This window comes from Symphalangus syndactylus, chromosome 18 (assembly GCF_028878055.3).
Source record: "Symphalangus syndactylus isolate Jambi chromosome 18, NHGRI_mSymSyn1-v2.1_pri, whole genome shotgun sequence".
Classification (NCBI taxonomy): domain Eukaryota; kingdom Metazoa; phylum Chordata; class Mammalia; order Primates; family Hylobatidae; genus Symphalangus; species Symphalangus syndactylus.
The window spans coordinates 74417509-74435171 of NC_072440.2; the positions used below are offsets into that span (position 1 = coordinate 74417509).

Below are 17663 nucleotides of genomic sequence, written 5' to 3' on the forward strand. Positions count from 1 at the left end.
GTAAACATACTTCCTGCTTCTTTTTTTTTTTTTTTTTTTGAGATGGAGTCGCGCTCTGTCACCCAGGCTGGAGTACAGCGGCACTATCTTGGCTCACTGCAATCTCTGCCTCCTAGGTTTGAGCAATTCTGCCTCAGCCTCCCAAGTGGCTGGGATTACAGGTGCGCACCACCACGCCTGGCTAATTTTTGTATTTTCAGTAGAGACGGCGTTTCACCGTGTTGGCCAGGCTGGTCTTGAACTCCTGGCCTCAAGTGATTCGCCCACCTCGGCCTCCCACAGTGTTGGGTTTACAGGTGTGAGCCACCTCACCCAGCCCTACTTCCTGCCTCTTGAGCACTGGGTAGTATTTCACAGTATGGAAATAGTGTGGCTTATGTATCCAGCTCTATGTTGGTGGACATTTGGGTTGTTTGACTTTTGGTATTTTAGGTGATGACACACATCCCTTTCTGAAGGGCCTTTGGGTGGTCTCTGTTCTTTGACCACGTACACAATACTGCAGGCCTTTGTACTTGGTGGGATGTCTCTGCAGACCGAGTTCCTAGACAGGACAAGGTGAGTGCTTGATCTGTCTTCCGGGCTTGGTTGTGGTCTGATTCTGACCCTGTTACCTTATTCCACAGGGGACCAGCAAGGCACCATGGCGCAGAAGGGCCAACTCAGTGATGATGAGAAGTTCCTCTTTGTGGACAAAAACTTCATCAACAGCCCAGTGGCCCAGGCTGACTGGGCCGCCAAGAGACTCGTCTGGGTCCCCTCGGAGAAGCAGGGCTTCGAGGCAGCCAGCATTAAGGAGGAGAAGGGGGATGAGGTGGTTGTGGAGCTGGTGGAGAATGGCAAGAAGGTCACGGTTGGGAAAGATGACATCCAGAAGATGAACCCACCCAAGTTCTCCAAGGTGGAGGACATGGCGGAGCTGACGTGCCTCAACGAAGCCTCCGTGCTACACAACCTGAGGGAGCGGTACTTCTCAGGGCTAATCTATGTGAGTATTGCAGGCAGCCAGGTGCCTACTCCTGGCCTCATAAGGAAAGTAGGCATTAGAAATGTGTTGGGGGGCTGGGTGTGGTGACTCATGCCTATACTCCCAGCACTTTGGGAGGCTGAGGTGGGTGGGTCACCTGAGGTCGAAGTTCAAGACCACGCTGGCCAACATGGTGAAACCCTGTCTCTACTAAAAATACAAAAAGTAGCCTAGCGTGGTGGTGCACACCTGTAATCCCAGCTACTGGGGAGGCTGGGGCAGAAGAATTGCTTGAACCCAGGAGTGGAGGTGCAGTGAGCCAAGAGTGTACCACTGCACTCCAGCCTGGGTGACAGAATAAGACTGTCTCAAGAAAAAAAAAAGGAAATGGGAGGCTGAAGATTTGATCGAGGGAGATTGCAAGATGAGGTGGAATCATTCCAACGTGGGTTCATATCTCAGCCCTTGAAGAGGTTATTTCCCCTCCCGAAACCTCGGTTTTCCTATCCGTAAAATGGGAATAATCACCCTCATTACAGACAGGAGGTGTGTATCATCACATATGCCAAGTGCCAAGACATGATAAACTCTCAACAGATTTCATTGGCATCGTTCTCTGTCCTTCCTTCCTCTTGAAAGTAAAGAAGAGCTCATAACCGCTTTGGAAAGGCTGGTTTGTCTTGGCAGCCAGGTGGGTAGGAGACATGATGTGGCTAGGTTTTAGGGAGGTCTTCCTTGTCACAGAGGGGAATGTTCAGGTTGGTCATAGGACTATTTTAGGTGGACTAGCAGGTCAGAGTGGACTAGAGATGGCACAATATGGTACCCACTGGCCACTCGTGGCTAACTAAATTTAGATTTAAATTAATTAAAAGAAACATTAGACCAGGTTTGGTGGCTCATGCCTGTAATCCCAGCACGCTGGGAGGCCAAGGCGGGTAGATCACTTGAGGTCAGGAGTTCGAGACCAGCCTGGCCAACATGATGAAACCCCGTCTCTACTAAAAATGCCAAAATTAGGCGGGCATGGTAGTGCACATCTGTAATCCCAGCTACTTGAGAGGCTGAGGCAGAAGAATTGCTTGAACCTGGGAGGCAGAGGTTGCAGTGAGCTGAGATGGTGCCATTGCACTCCAGCCTGGGCAATAAGAGCGAAATTCCATCTCAAAAAAAAAAAAAAAACATTAAAAAATTTATTGGCTGGGTGCATGGGCTCACACCTGTGATTCCAGCACTTTGGGAGGCCAAGGTGGGTGGATCACCTGAGGTCAGGAGTTCTAGATCAGCCTGGCCAACATGGTAAAACCCCATCTCTACTAAAAATACAAAAATTAGCCAGGCGTGGTGGTGTGTGCCTGTAATCCCAGCTACTTGGGAGGCCGAGGCAGGAGAATTGCTTGAACCCGGGAGATGGAGGTTGCAGTGAGCCAAGATCGCGTTATTGTACTCCAGCCTGGGCAACAAGAGCAAAACTTCATCTCTAAATAAATACATAAATAAAAGAAAATAAAAAATAACACATTTATTTCTTTTGTTGTATTGGCCCTGGGTCAAGTAGACAATAGCCACCTGTGGCTAGTGGCTGGTGTACTGGGTAGCATAAGTGCAGAATGTTCCCATTATCATAGAAAGTTCTGTTGGACTGCCTGGACTAGATGATTGGGGCTTGGAGTGTGATGTTGTGGGGCACGGGTCGCCAGACTGGTGTGCAGAGGTCACCCAACCCAGCCTATGTCTATCTCTTCTCTCTGAAAGGGCTTGCTCACCCTTGAGCAGGTTATCTTATGCCTCTCAAACTTTGTTTCCTTTTCTGTAAAACGGATGCAAGAATACTACCAGCCTCTTGGGAACTGGGCATAGTGGCTCATGCCTGTAATCCCAGCACTTTGAGAAACTGAAGCAGGTGGATCACTTGAGCCCAGGAGTTTGAGACCAGCCTGGGCAACACAACAAGACTCCATCTCTGCAAAAATAAATTAGCCAGGTGCAGTGGTGCATACCCATAATCCCAGCTACTCAGGGAGGCTGAGGCAGGAGGATCACTTGAGCCCAGGAGTTCAAGGCTGTACTGAGCTATGATTGTGCCACTGCACTCTAGTCTGGGTGACAGAGCAAGACCTTGTCTGTTTAAAAAAAAAAATAGTGCCAGCTTCAAGGAGCGGGTTACTCTAAATAGAAAGCACTTAATACACTTCCTGCTACATGTTAAGTGTAGGCACTGAAAATGTTAAGTGTTACTAGACTGGTTTTTGCTGTGGTCATGATCACTTTTGATTTTACTAGTAACATGTTCTCCTTCCATCACTTGGCATCCTTCTGTCGCTTTGGTCCTGGTCTGTACATTTTGCCAAATGAAAATTACAGAAAGCCCCTTGTCATCTCTAAAAATGTCCTGCACATTTTTTTTCCTAATTAGGAAACTAAGACACGTTCACTATGGAACACTTGGAGAATTCAGAAAGCATAGTGAACATAAAACAGGAAAATTAGTCCTTAACCAGAGATGCGGTGCGTTCTTTGTCTCTTTGTGAGCATGGTATCTGTTTACATATTTAAAAGCCTATTGGGCGCACAGTTTAGTGACTTGCTCTGTTTTCCATTTGGAAATGCTCAGTGTTGACTTGTGTAATATATCTCAGGCAGCCCCAAAGATACCCCTTGTAAGGGGTAATATAGAATCTGTCATGGGGATAGGCCATTTTTCCACTGTTCTTATAGATATTTCAGAAGGGATTAGAGTGGCTTTTTAAAGAGCCAAATGGTAAGAGTGAGCAACTGAGCAACTCATAACTTTTTTTTTTTTTTTTTTGAGATGGGGGCTTACTCTGTCATCGAGGCTGGAGTGCCGTGGTTCCATCATAGCTCACTACAGCTTCCAAGTCCTGGGTTCAAGCGATCCTCTCACCTCAGCCTCCTGAGTAGCTGTGGGCCTCAGGCGTGCACCACCACACCTGGCTAATTAAAAAAAAAAATTTGTAGAGACTGGGATCTCACTATATTGCCCAGGCCAGTCTCAAACTCCTGGCCTCAAGCCATCTCCTGCCTTGACTTTTCATGGCGCTGGGATTACAGGTGTGAGCCACTATGTCTGGCCGTAAGTATTAAATATGTCCTCCAATCCAAGTGCTGTACCTTGACACATTTTATTTTATTGAAGACAACATCCTGAGTTTAAAATGTTTGCCCCTTTTAGGGAAGGAAGCTGAGGTGCAGTGTTGCAAAATGTATCTTTACTTTCTTAAGTAGGGGTCGTCTCTTGTCAGTGGCACTGTTTGTATGGAAATATTATTGATCTGGGGCTGTTGATATGTTGGACATTTTTCTTTTTCTTTCTTTCTTCTTTTTTTTTTTTTTTCCTTGAGATGGAATTTCACTCTTGTTGCTCAGGCTGGAGTGCAGTGGAGTGATCTGGGCTCACTGCAACATCTGCCTCCCAGGTTCAAGTGATTCTCCTGCCTCAGCCTGCTGAGTAGCTGGGATTGCAGGGATGTGCCACCATGCCTGGCTGATTTTTGTACTTTTAATAGAGATGGGTTTCACCATGTTGGCCAGGATGGTCTCCAACTCCTGACCTCAGGTGATCCACTTGCCTCAGCCTTCCAAAGTGCTGGGATCACAGGCCTGAGCCACCACACCCAGCCAGTATGTTGGATGTTTCTAAAAAGGCCCGTCTGTAGGGAGCTAGAGGGAAAATTGGACTCTTTGGGGCCCAGGTCTTCCATCTAAGACATATTGTCTCCATCTAGGGAGTTTCAGGACAGGCCTATGTATTCATCTCACCTGTTGTCCTCAAATAGAAATCAGAAAAAAAAAAATAATAAGGGGCATATGAAGGTCCTGAGACCAAAAATATCTTCTGACAGCAGATTAAAAATAAAGGAGTCAAAGCTTCAAATTCCTGCTGTGCTTCTCTGGACAGATTAGACTAAAATCCTTTCAGCCTTGTGATTATGGACCCCGGTCTTCTCTTGTTCCTTTCTGGTCAGTTTAATTGCTTAATAGAAACTGTTGTCCATGTTGGAGAAGATAAAGAAGGAAAGGGGTTGGGGTAGGGGAGCACAGTAAGTTACTCTCCCAGCCCATAATAGCAGCATGAGTGACTCTTGTTAATAGGTGGGTAGTGAGGTGATGCCAGGTCCGTGGTCTGGCATGCATGACTTTGCCCTCTGTGATGAAGATAAACTTTCTCCTCCGTTCTGCAAAGCTTGCCTCAAACGATGTGCCCTTGAGAAGGTTCTGGCAGACCTCTTGTGCTCTTGGATCCAGAAGAGTTTATAGAAGCCAGAGGAGCTTGTCTCCTTATCTTAGAGATGCAGGTTCTGGGCTCAGCAATGTCCAGCAGTCTACCTAAACTGCTGAAGACTGTTTGTGGCATACCTGGCGGGGAGCATAGCTTTGATGCCTGGTCCTAAGGGTCCCTTGGTCTTCTGAATGCTGTCTTTTGGCTGAGTTCGTCTGCCTCGACTTCCTTCCTTCCTTCCTTCCTTCCTTCCTTCCTTCCTTCCTTCCTTCCTCCCTTTCTTTCCTTTTTTCTCTGTCTTTCTGTCTTCTTTTTTCTTTCTTCTTTTTTCTTTTTCTTTGTTTTGAGATGGAGTCTTACTTTGTTGCCCAGGCTGGAGTACAGTGGCATGATCTCAGCTCACTGCAACCTCTGCCTCCCGGGACTCAAGGGATCCTATCTCAGTCTCCTGAGTAGCTGGGACTACAGGCACGTAGCACCACGCCCGGCTAATTTTTTTGTGTTTTTGGTAGAGGTGGGGTCACACCATATTGCCCAAACCGATCTCGGACTCCTGAGCTCAAGCAATCCGCCCCCTTCGGCCTCCCAAAGTGTTAGGATTATAGGCATGAGATTGTGCCACTGCACTCCAGCCTGGGTGACAGAGTGAGACTATGTCTCAAAAAAAAAAAAAAAAAAAAAGATGAGGATGCTGAAGCTCAGATGTGCTCAGTCCCATCACTGGAAAGTGGGCAGAGCTGGGATTCAGACAAGGTCTGTGTGAGTCCAGGGCCAGGGTGACTACCTATGATTACTAGCAAAGGGCTCTTGGGGTAATAGGCTTAGAGCAGGAGGTGATATGGTCGTGGGCTGGAGCAGGAGGGGACAGTGCCAGAGGCCTTGTTAGCTTTGAGGTAGACAAGCTTTAAGTGCAGAGCAAGAAGGAATTGAACCTTTTATTATGATTCCTTGAGCACCTACTAGGTGGTAGACTAATGATTACAACCTGCTAACACAGAGGAATGATTTTTAAAATTAATATATCAAAAAAGAAAGAAATCTGTTTCTGGCATTTCTGGAAAAAGCAGAGGACCTGACACTGCAGAATGCAGGGTGCGAGGTAGCAGTCCCTGTGAGATGGGCTTTACGCTCTCTGCTTTTCCACAGAACCCACCACTCCCTGTCGTCTCCCAGACCCTGGTAGCCACTGACCGTGGCACCTCTTTTGTTCACTCACACATGCCCTGCTTCACTCATGCCTTACCTGCTTTGTCTCTGCAGACAGTGGGACCCTCCACCCTATACCAAACCTCTGGGGTTGGGAAAATCGTGATCCAGAGCCAAGGTGGATGGGCCCCCCTGCTCATTGGAACTCCAAGCCCAAGTCCCCAACCTATGAACCCCAAAGGACATTTTTCCAGTTCTGGTTCTGCTTTTGGAATGTCCAGGGGGTCAGGAGAAGCCCTCCTTCCAAACTTTAGCAGGTGACAATTTTTCTGCCTTAGAGACCTGGCCCAGCAATCTTAGCCTACTCTGGAAGCAGTGTCCACCCAGGGGCACAAGAAACAAGCAGATTGTGAACAGAGGCCTCCTGGGTGCCAGCCACTGCACTGGTCTCTAGAGGGTAGAAAGACACTGTAACTGGAAGCTGCCCTTTGTTAAGCCCTAGGAATTAGCCTTTCTGATCTTTTTTTTTTTTTCAGATGGAGTCTCACTCTGTCACCCAGGCTGGAGTGCAGTGGTGTGATCTTGGCTCACTGCAACTTCCATTTCCTGAGTTCGAGCGATTCTCCTGCCTCAGCCTCCCAGTAGCTGGGATTACAGGCACATCCTACCATGTCCAGCTAATTTTTGTATTTTTCGAGAAGGGGTTTCACTATGTTGGCCGGGTTGTTCTTGAATTCCTGAACTCAGATGATCCTCCCAACTCCACCTCCCAATGTGCTGGGATTATAGGCATGAGCCACTGCACCCAGCCTTCCGATCTTTCAAGTCGTTATTGCTTCAGAGAACCTCCTCCAGTAATACAAAGATAATCTATGCAAAGACCACAGGAGAATATTTAAAATAAGTGTGTATCACAAAAAGCAGCTCTCTTCCCTAGAGGCAAACGTGATTCACAGGTTCATGTATGTACACACACACACACACACACACAAAACAAACATAAGAAAAAGTCACTCCTCGTATGTTTTGCAGTTTGATTTTTTTCCACTTAACCCTACCTTAAAGTTTTTTCTGTCTGTTCATAACTGTCTAGTCAGACTTAAAATATGTTTTTGAATAGGTAAGACATGCAAATATGAAATATAATAGTGTATAAGGGAATATAGAACTTCCCCCTTCGTTCCTATTCCTCGACCTTCCAGTTCCCCTTCTTAGAGGCACTGTGGTTGCTGGTTACATATGTAGCCCTCCAGTCATGTTATTTATGTATTTATTTATATTATTTTTCGAGACAGAGTCTCACTCTGTCACCCAGGCTGGAGTGCAGTGGCATGATCTTGGCTCACTGCAACAGCCCCCTCCCAGGTTCAAGCAATTCTCCTCCCTCAGCCTCCCAAGTAGCTGCGACTACAGGCATGCGCCACCACGCCCAGCTAATTTTTGTATTTTTAGTAGAGAGGCGGTTTTGCCATGTTGGCCAGGCTGGTCTTGATCTCCTGACCTCAGGTGATCCATCTGCCTCAGCCTCCCAAAGTGCTGGGATTACAGGCTTAAGCCTCTGTGCCCAGCCTATTACTTTTTTTTTGTGATGAAGTCTCACTCTGTCACCCAGGCTGGAGTGCCATGGCGTGATCTCCGCTCCTGCATCCTATGCCTTCTGGATTCAAGTGATTCTCCTGCCCCAGCCTCCTGAGTAGCTGGGATTACAGGTGTGCACCACCACACCCGGCTAATTTTTGTATTTTTTGTAAAGATGGGTTTTTGCCATGTTAGCCAGGCCGGTCTTGAACTCCTGACCTCAAGTGATCCACCTGCCTCAGCCTCCCAAAGTGCTACAATTACAGGTGTGAGCTGCTCCATCCAGCCTCCAGTGATGTGTTATACACATGCAGCCACATAGAGAGCCCCTTCTGCACCCCTCCAAAATGGCAGCACAGTCCACGGCTGTTGTGCATCTCAGTCTTTGCATCTAACTGTGTATTTTGGCCATTCATCCATGGTAGTAGAGAGAGGGCCACTGCAGAGTCTTCTGCTATAGGGGTGAACCATAATGATTAAGCCTGTCTGCTATTGACAGGTATTTAGGTTGTTTCTAGTCTTTTTGCTCTTAAAAGCAAGGCTGCAGCAAAAGCACGTTCTTGGTGGACCACGTCTGTCTCTAGGTTGGGTATTTAGAAAGCCGTGATATTGCACTGCAGCTTCATAAAGAAGGTGTGATTATCCATCACTTTATGGAGGAAGCTCAGGGGTAGGTCTGTATGCGCAAGTCAGGCAGGTGATAAGGCAAAGCCAACACTCTGCCCAGGCCTATGTGTCGTTTTTTTTTTTTTTTTTTTCGAGACCGAGTCTCGCTCTATCACCCAGGCTGGAGTGCAGTGGCACAATCTCAGCTCACTGCAACCTCTGCCGCCCGAGTTCAAGCAATTCTCCTGCCTTAGCCTCCTGAGGAGCTGGGACTATAGGCGTGTGCCACCACGCCTTGCTAATTTTTGTGTTTTTAGTAGAGATGAGGTTTCACTGTGTTGGCCAGGCTGGTCTCGAACTCCTGACCTCAGGTGATCCACCCACCTTGGCCTCCCAAAGTGCCGGGATTAAAGGTGTGAGCCACTGCACCTGGCCAGCCCTGTGTGTCTGAAAGCCAGTGTTCCTTCCACTTCCCTCCCTTCCCTCCCTGTTCCTCATTTCTGCTGCAGGCCCTGGGAGCACCCCCTGCTCAGGGCTCCGTGACTGACCATATAAAGCGTCAGGGAAAAACTGGAGCTGCTTCCTAATACGGTCACAAGAGGGAAATCCTGGGCCTGCAGCTGGGACTTGCTGGTGGCACAGGGCCCATGAGATGCCGGCTGGGACACAGGAGGCTGGGATGTTGAAGCCTCTGAATTTAACCAGCTGGAGAGGGGCTCATGGGGCCAGAGAGGCAGAAACACAGCCAACTGTGGTTGGACTGGGTGGAGGTGAAGGAGAAGTGGCTGAACAATGTGGGCGGAAGAGCCAGATGCTGAAGCCCCACGGCCCTGCCGTGAGATGTGCGGCTGCCTGCGCCAGTCTTACCTTTGCTCCGTCGTCATACCCTGGCTTGCTTGGAAAGCTTTTACAGAACTCAGCAGAGATTCAGATCTACCTGGAAGTATGGATTAAGTGCTTGATGTGTGCATGGCACTGGGAGAGATGTCCCAAACAAAGAGGATGAAAGCCATATTCCTCTTTCAGAAGCTGGTGATGGAGTTGAAAAGGCAGTGTGGTCCTTCCTTCTTTTTAAAAATCCATTTTATTCCTTTTATTTTTCTTCGAGACAGTCTCACTCCATCACCCAGGCTGGAGTGTGGTGGCATGATCTCGGTTCGCATAACCTCTGCCTCCTTGGTTCAGGCGCTCTCCTGCCTCAGCCTCCTGAGTAGCTGGGATCACAGGCATGTGCCACCACACCCAGCTAATTTATTTTTAGTAAAGACGGGGTTTTGCCGTGTTAGCCAGGCTGGTCTCAAACTCCTGACCTCAAGTAACCTGACCTCCCCGACTTTCCAAAGTGCTGGCATTAAAGGTGTGAGCCACCATGCCTGCTCTCTTCCTTCTTTTTTAAAAATTCATTTTATTCTTTTCTTTTCTTTTTTCTTTCTTTCTTTCTCTCTCTTTCTCTTTTTCTCTCTCTTTTTCTCTCTTTCTCTCTCTCTTTCTCTCTTTCTTTCTCTCTTTCCCTTTCTCTCTCTTTCTCTCTTTCTCTCTTTCTCTTTCTCTCTTTCTTTCGTCTCACTCTGCTGCCCAGGCTGGAGTGCAGCGCCATGACCTCAGCTCACTATAACCTCCACCTCTTGAGTTCAAGTGATTCTCCTACCTCAGCCTCCTGACTAGCTGGGATTACAGGTGCCTGCCATCACACCTGGCTAATTTTTGTATTTTTAGTAGAGACAGGGTTTTGCCATGTTGGCCAGGCTGGTCTCGAACTCCTGACCTCAAGTGATCTGACCTCCTTGGCCACCTGAAGTGCTGGGATTACAGCTGACTGAGTGTCTACCCCGTGCCTGGCACTGTGCGGAGTGCAGGAGATACAGTAGTGTGTGGGTCACAGTCCAGGAGGTGATATTTAGGCAGAGCTCTAAAAGAGGAGAGGGAACCAGCTGTGGGAAGATGAGGGGAAAAGTGTTCCAAGTGGAGGGAACAGCATATTGAAGGCTCTAAGGTGGCAAGACTTTCCCTGTCATGAAATGAAGGGAGCGTAGTAAGAGTCACTAAATAACATTGATTGAGCACCTACTACATACCAGCCGCCATGCTAAGTGCTTTTGGAGCATTATCTCACAGCATGCCTATGAAGGGCTTATTAGTATGCCTCCCTGTTTTGTAGATGAGGATAAGTGAGACTTAGAGAGGTTAAGGGACTTGCCCAGGGTCACACAGCGAAGAAGTAGCAGAGTGAAGGTTCAAATTAAATACCCCATACCCAGTTCTGAGCCCTTAGGCACTGCCCTTTACTGCCTCCAGGTCAAGGGCTTGAGTGAGGACAGGTTGGGCTGTAAATGATACCTACATTGAAAAGCAGCGTGGCAGTGGACATGGCCCCAGAGGAGCTGGAGATGGAGTCGAGGCCTGAAGGAGGGTGGGGTTGATTGACCTTTGTTCAGGTGACCATGGACTGGGCACTTCTCTTTGGGAGGCTTGTCCTGGGGACAGGGGACACTGATTGAACAGGACATAGCCCCTGGCCTGGCTTAATGCGGTACACTGAGTACCTACTGCTGCCGTGCAAGGCCCCCGGGTCACAGAGGTGAAGTCAGGCTGTCCTGCTCTCGGGAAGGTGTATCATTAATTTATTCCCCTGGCATGCATTTAGCAAGCATTTAGTTAGCACCTATTCTATACCAAAGCCTGTGCTGGAACTGAAGAGGAGAAAGAGGGGGTTCCCTGGCCTCGAGGCACTTGCAGCTGGTGTTTGCAGGATGGGTGGGAGGGTCCTGGGTGATGGAATGGGGAAGAGGGGTGTCCAGGCAGGCAGCCCCCCACTCCCAGCCCCACCAGGCTGGATGTGGCTCCTGGGCCCCGCTTACCTCTCACCCTTGCTTTGCTTCTCCATTTGGGTCCAATGGAGCTGCTTATACCAAGCTGCTTATAGTTCACTCCCACAGACCCTGTGTCCTGTTTTTCTGCCCATGTCCCTGCTTTGTCCTGAGCTGGTTAACACCTTGTTGTCCTTTAAGACTCAGCGCAGGGAATACCTCTCCACCTGGAGGTTTCCCTGACCACCCCCAACGTGGGTTAGGGCCTTCCCTTCCTTGTTCCTATCATTCTCTGTTCTTACGATATGTTTTAATGTACTTGTCGCCCCTTCTGATCTAAGTTCTTTAAGGGCAGGAGCTATCATTGATTTCTTTATCTCCAGCCTCTGACACAGATGTGGTATATAGTAGGTGCTCAGTAAATGGTTGATGGCTATTTAGACAGGTATATGTTGACTCATTCACGATCCTTTTAGGGGATGGTGAGAACCTCTGTCTCCATCAATCCTGTTTCTTTTCTTTTATTTTTTTGAGATGGAGTCTCCCTCTGTCACCCAGGCTGAAGTGCAATGGAACCACCTTGGCTCACTACAACCTCCCTCCACCTCCCAGGTTCAAGTGATTCTCCTGCCTCAGCCTGCCGAGTAGCTGGGACTACAGGCATGTGCCACCATGCCCTGCTAATTTTTTGTATTTTTGGTAGAGACAGGGTCTCACTGTGTTGCCTAGGTTGGTCTTAAACTCCTGAGTGTGAGCAATTTGCCCTCCTTGGCCTCCCAAAGTGCTGGGATCATAGGTGTGAACCACTGCGCCCAGCAATCCTGTACCTTCAAAGAATGTCATTCCTCTTTAGCACCCCCAGACATTACATACCATTGTCCCTTAGCAGACTGAGCCCTGGAAGGACCTTCCCACTCTCTCTTTTTCTTTCTTTCTTTCTTTTTTTTTTTTTTTTTTTTTTTTTTGAGACAAGATCTCATCGTGTCACCCAGGCTGGAGTGCATGGCACAATCATGGCTTACTGCAACCTCAACCTCCCAGGCTTAAGCAAACCTCCCATGTCAGCCTCCCAAGTGGCTGGGACTACAGACAAGCGCTACCATGCCCAGCAAATTTTTAAATTTCTTGTAGAGATGGGGGTCTCACTGTGTTATCCAAGTTGGTCTCAGACTTCTGCGCTCAAGCAGTCTTCCTGCCTTGACCTCCCAAAGTGCTGGGATTACAGGTGTGAGCCACCGCACCCGGCCAGACTTTCCCACTCTCTAATTGGCTCCAGCCCTTGACTAAAAGCCCCTTGAGGGCTGGGACCCTGTGTTTGTTTTTATGTTCTAATGTAGTCCCAGCACCTTTTGCATGGCATCTGGGACATACAGAATGAATGAATGAATGAATGAACGAACAAACGAACGAATGATCAATAGTTTCTGTTTCTGTCGGATGGGCCTAGGCTGGATAGCATAACGGACCATGCTCATAGCTGGGGGTGGGCCAGGCTGGGCTTGGTGCTGCCAGGATCTTCTTTGGTGACCTCGGTCAAGTCACTTAACCCTCTGTTGCTTGGTTCACCCTTGTTATAACTGAGAGATGGATCTGTGGTTCTCCCTAAGTCACTTGCAGGGAAGAGGATATGCTTTATGGCCATCAGAGTCTTGGGCAGTACTCATGTTTATCGTTTGGGGAAAGCAGTTCCTGTGAGACGGGTTGGAGCCTGTCTCCTGAACTGTGACCTCAACCGTGGGAAAATCTAGTATCCAGTAAGGAAAAATCATGATGATAGTGCCTTACCATGTACAGCATGGCGGGACTCGCCTTGTGCCTTGACTCCTCCATCCCTGATCTGATTATTTTCAGATGTTCCCCTTCACCCAGTAGGACAGGACTGCTATTTTTTAAATGGTAAAGTGCATATAACATAAAATTTACCATTTTAAACATTTTAAAGAAAACAGTGCCATTAAGTGCATTCACAATATTGTACAGCTATCAATTTCAAGACAGGGTCTTGCTCTGTCACCCAGGGGCTAGAGTTCAATGGTACAATCATAGCTCGCTATAACCTTGAGCTCCTGGGATCAAGCAATCCTCCTGACTCAGCCTCCCAAGTAGCTGGGACTACAGGTGATCACCACCATGGCCAGCTATTTTTTTTTTTTTTTTTTTTTTTTGTAGAGAGGGGGTCTGGCTGTTGTTGCCTGGGCTGGTCTCAAACTCTTAGCCTGAAGCAATCCTCCCACCTTGGCCTCCCAAAGTGCTGGGATTACAGGCATGAGCCACTATGCTTGGCCCCAGAGCATTTTTATAGCCCCAAAAGGAAACCCTATATCCATAAGCAGTTCCTCCTCATTTCCCCCTCTCTCCAGCCCCTGGGAACCACGAGTCTGTTTTCTGTCTCTGTGGCTTTGCCTACTCTGGACACTTCATATAAATGAGACAATATAGTAAGTGACCTTTCGTGCCTGGCTTCTTTCACTAGGCATATTTTCAAGCTTCATCCACATTGGAGAGCTCGTGTCAGTGTTTGTCTCTGTTTTCCAGATGGGGAAGGTATTAATGGTCAGGAGCAGGCGCTCTGGGGTAAACAGGACTTCTAGTTCCCAACTTCTCTCCAGCTGTGTAACCTGGTGACAACCTCACCATGCCTCACTTTGCCTTCCTGTCAAATGGGCAGTGAGGAAATCACTGTTACTGAGTAGTTGTGAAGATTCCATAGGAGATGCCTTGCCATCTTCTAGAGGCTGAGTCACTGGGGTTTCTTCTTAGATATGGACACTAGGAGGTCCCAGAAAGAGATCAGAGGGTGATGGGAGGAGAGAGAGGTTGGAGGATTATTACCTTTTCATCCCTCCCTCCTGGACCACAGTTTTGGCAGTTGCGTTTCTATATGGCTGTGGATCCCTCTGGACAGCCCCTTTTTAGGGGTGCATGGCTTTCTATGTCACCAATGTTCAGTTAACGACATTCCCTCTCTGTCTGGGTGTGGTCGCTCCCACCTGTAATCTCAGCACTTTGGGAAGCTGAGACTGGCTCATCGCCTGAGCTCAGGAGTTCAAGACCAGCCTGGGCAATATGGTGAAACCCTGTCTCTACAAAAAAATAAAATAAAATAAAAATTACCTGGGCATGCTTGTGCACACCTGTGGTACCACCTACTTGGGAGGCTGAGGCAAGAGGATCACTTAAGCCCAGAAACTCAAGGTTGTAGTGAACCAAGATCACCCCACTACACTGCAGCCTGGGCGACAGAGCAAGACCCTGTTGCAAAAAAAAAAAAAAAAAAGTAAACAACATTCTCTTCTGTTCCTGCTCTTCAGACTTAACTGCTCTCGTCACTGGTTGGGTTTCTTTAATTCTGCACACATATCTGTAAACAGTTGCTTTATTAAATGTTCCTGAGTTAGTATCTTAAGTGCACTGTTCATTTTCTGTGCCACCTGTTAAATGATGAGCATTTAATACAATTGTGAGCATCCAGAAAAGATCCTGTGTAGTGCTTAGTTTGGTGCCCAACACATAGTAAGTGCTCAATGAACGGTGGCTGTTATTTAAGCCAGTGAGGTCCAGGGAGGTAAAGTGACAGCTCGGAGGAGTGGAGCTGAGATTTGAACCCAGAGCTCTTCAAAACTCCACAGTTTGGCCAGGTGCAATGGCTCACGCCTATAATCCCAGTGCTTTGGAGGCTGAAGTGGGAGAATTGCTTGAGCCCAGGAATTTGAGACCAGCCTGGGCAACACAGTGAAACCCACGTCTCTACAGAAAATACAAACATCGGCCAGGCCTGGTGGCGCCCGCCTGTAGTCCTGGCCACTTGAGAGGCTGAGGTAGGAAGATCACTTTAGTCCAGAAAGGTCAAGGCTGCAGTGAGTCGTGTTCACACCACTGCACTCCAGCCTAGGTGACAGAGTGAGACCCCATCTCAAAACAAACACAAAAGCCCCAGAGTTGCAAAATATAACATAGGCAGCCTGGAAACCCACTCTCGCCCTTTCTCCTCTTCCCCCATACCTGGAATATCAGTGAGGCCCAGGGTTTCCACTAAGACTCCAAGCTCCAGTTTCCCCATCTCTAAAATGAGAATATTGAGTGCTTCTGTGCGATCTGTCTTCCCTGGAGGAGGTCTGGAGGAGGAGGTCTGGAAGTAAGCTGGGTTCTCTGTCTGCAGACATACTCTGGCCTCTTCTGCGTGGTGGTCAACCCCTATAAACACCTGCCCATCTACTCGGAGAAGATAGTTGACATGTACAAGGGCAAGAAGAGGCACGAGATGCCGCCTCACATCTACGCCATCGCAGACACGGCCTACCGGAGCATGCTTCAAGGTGAGTGAACCCAGTGGGGGCTGCACGGGGCCAGCTCCAGGGAGCCCCTCCCGTCCTGCTTGTCTGCAGCTCTTGCCAGGAATGTGGAGCTTGGCAGGCGGTGTGAGGGACCAGGAGTTACTGTGGCTGAAAAAGGGAAAAAGCAAAAAGAACATCTGTGTTTGCAGCCTGGGAGGGTGAGGGAGAGCCGAGAGCTTGGGCTAATACGGGCATGGGCCCGCTCTAGCTCCGGGGCTCACTGCCCAAGGGCCCTGCCAGGCCAGCTGTCTGCAAAGGATGGGAAGAGGGTGGGGAACAGCCCTGGGGCTGAGCCACTGTGGTCTGTGTTGGCATCTACCTGTCCTTCAACCCCTGTGGGACTGTGGGTAAATATCTTTTCCTCTACAGCCTCAGTTTCCTCATTTGTCAGAAGAGGTGATAGTCTCTATCTTGTAGCTTCTTGTGAAGATCGTTAATGCTGGTTTTTCCAAACTTAAGACTTGTGCCTATTACCTTCGTGTTTATATGTTATTATTTTTACTATTGTTTTATTATTTTTGAGACAGGGTCTCACTTTCTCGCCCAGGCTGAAGTGCAGTGGTGCGATCTTGGCTCCCTGCAACCTCCGCCTCCTAGGCTCAAGCAATTCTCCTGCCTCAGCCTCCCAAGTAGCTGGGACTATAGGCATGGACTGCCATGTCAAGCTAATTAAAAAAGGTGTTTTTTTTTTTTTTTTTTTTGGAAGTGACAGGGTCTTGCTATACTGGCTGGTCTCAAACTCTTCGCCTCAGGCGATCCTCCCACTTTGGCCTCCCACAGTTATGGGATTATAGGCATGAGCCACTGCACCCAGGCCTTCTCACCTTCTATTTAGAACACTTTGGAGCCCCTGAAATAGCCACCCCCAAGTCAAACCGAGGGACTAGGCAGTTAATACAAACAAGTGTACCAGGTCAAGTGAAGAGTACGAGAAACTGGAAAACTCACACCCCCTCTGAAAGGGCACCGACAGATGGGAACCCAGGGATCTGAGTTGGGAGTTGAGAGGATCCCAATTCTGGAAGTTCTTGAGGCGGGAATCCAGGTGTGCCTGAGAGATGCCACGACCCCGCCCCCAAGGTAGAGGGGCTCAGTTATAAGTGCCCCTGACAGAGTTAGCCAGACTCCACAGGTAGGACCAGAACTGGGCCCCTTTAGGCAGGGCCTGCCATTACCTCCAAAGACCAGCAGGTGGAGCCTTGCAAGGACAATCTTGGAGATGCAATCTCAGCTTGTAGAATGACAGCTCCTGGAGTTAGGTGTCTGTCTTTGTATTAAACACACAAACATACACATTCTTTATGGTCTCCCTTGATGGAAGAGTATTTACAAAGTGGTTCGTGTACATCTTTGGGAAGCTGAGCATCACAGACTTCAGTGTTCCTATCATTTGGGGTGCTTTCGGTTGCAAGTAAGATAACTAACTAAAGTGGCTTAACCAGTAGGAGTTCATTGCCTCACATAACAGGAAGCCTAGTGGCTGATTTCAGGGTTGACTTCCTTGGGATTTTTCTCAGCTTCTTCCTCATGGTCACAAAGTGGTAGCCATAGTTCCAGATATCACGTTTTCATGTGATAATATCCAAAAGCGTGAAGGAAGTGGAGGGTAAGGTTCTTTTCCTGTGTCTCTTTTTTTTTTTTTTTTTTTTTTTTAAATCAGGGAGAAACTTGGTCATATGCTAACCCCTAAAGCAATCACTGGCAGAGGGGATTGGCGTGTTTATGATTTGTTTGAACCATTCCTGGTTCTTTTTTTTTCTTTCTTTTTTTTTTTTTTTGAGACAGGGTCTCACTCTGTTGCCCAGGCTGGAATGCGGTGGCATGATCTCAGCTCACTGCAACCTCTGCCTCCCGAGTTCAAGTGATTCTCCCACCTCAGCCTCCAGAATAGCTGGGATTACAGGTGTGTGCCACCATGCCTGGCTAATTTTTTGTATTTTTAGTTGAGACTGGGTTTTGCCATGTTGGCCAGGCTGGTCTTGAAC

The 17663-nt window shown here is 48.2% G+C and overlaps 1 protein-coding gene across 4 annotated transcripts in view; it reads left to right on the forward strand.

The window, feature by feature from the left end:
- The window catches only part of MYH11 (myosin heavy chain 11), a 158407-nt gene that overhangs the window by 18005 nt on the left and 122739 nt on the right, over positions 1-17663 (forward strand). For all 4 annotated transcript variants that reach the window (XM_055253361.2, XM_055253362.2, XM_063623685.1 and 1 more), the window contains exons 2-3: positions 627-988; positions 15504-15660. In XM_055253361.2, coding sequence (XP_055109336.1) covers positions 644-988; positions 15504-15660 — 502 coding nt within the window. In that variant the 5' untranslated portion in view covers positions 627-643. The remainder of the gene's footprint in view (positions 1-626; positions 989-15503; positions 15661-17663) is intronic.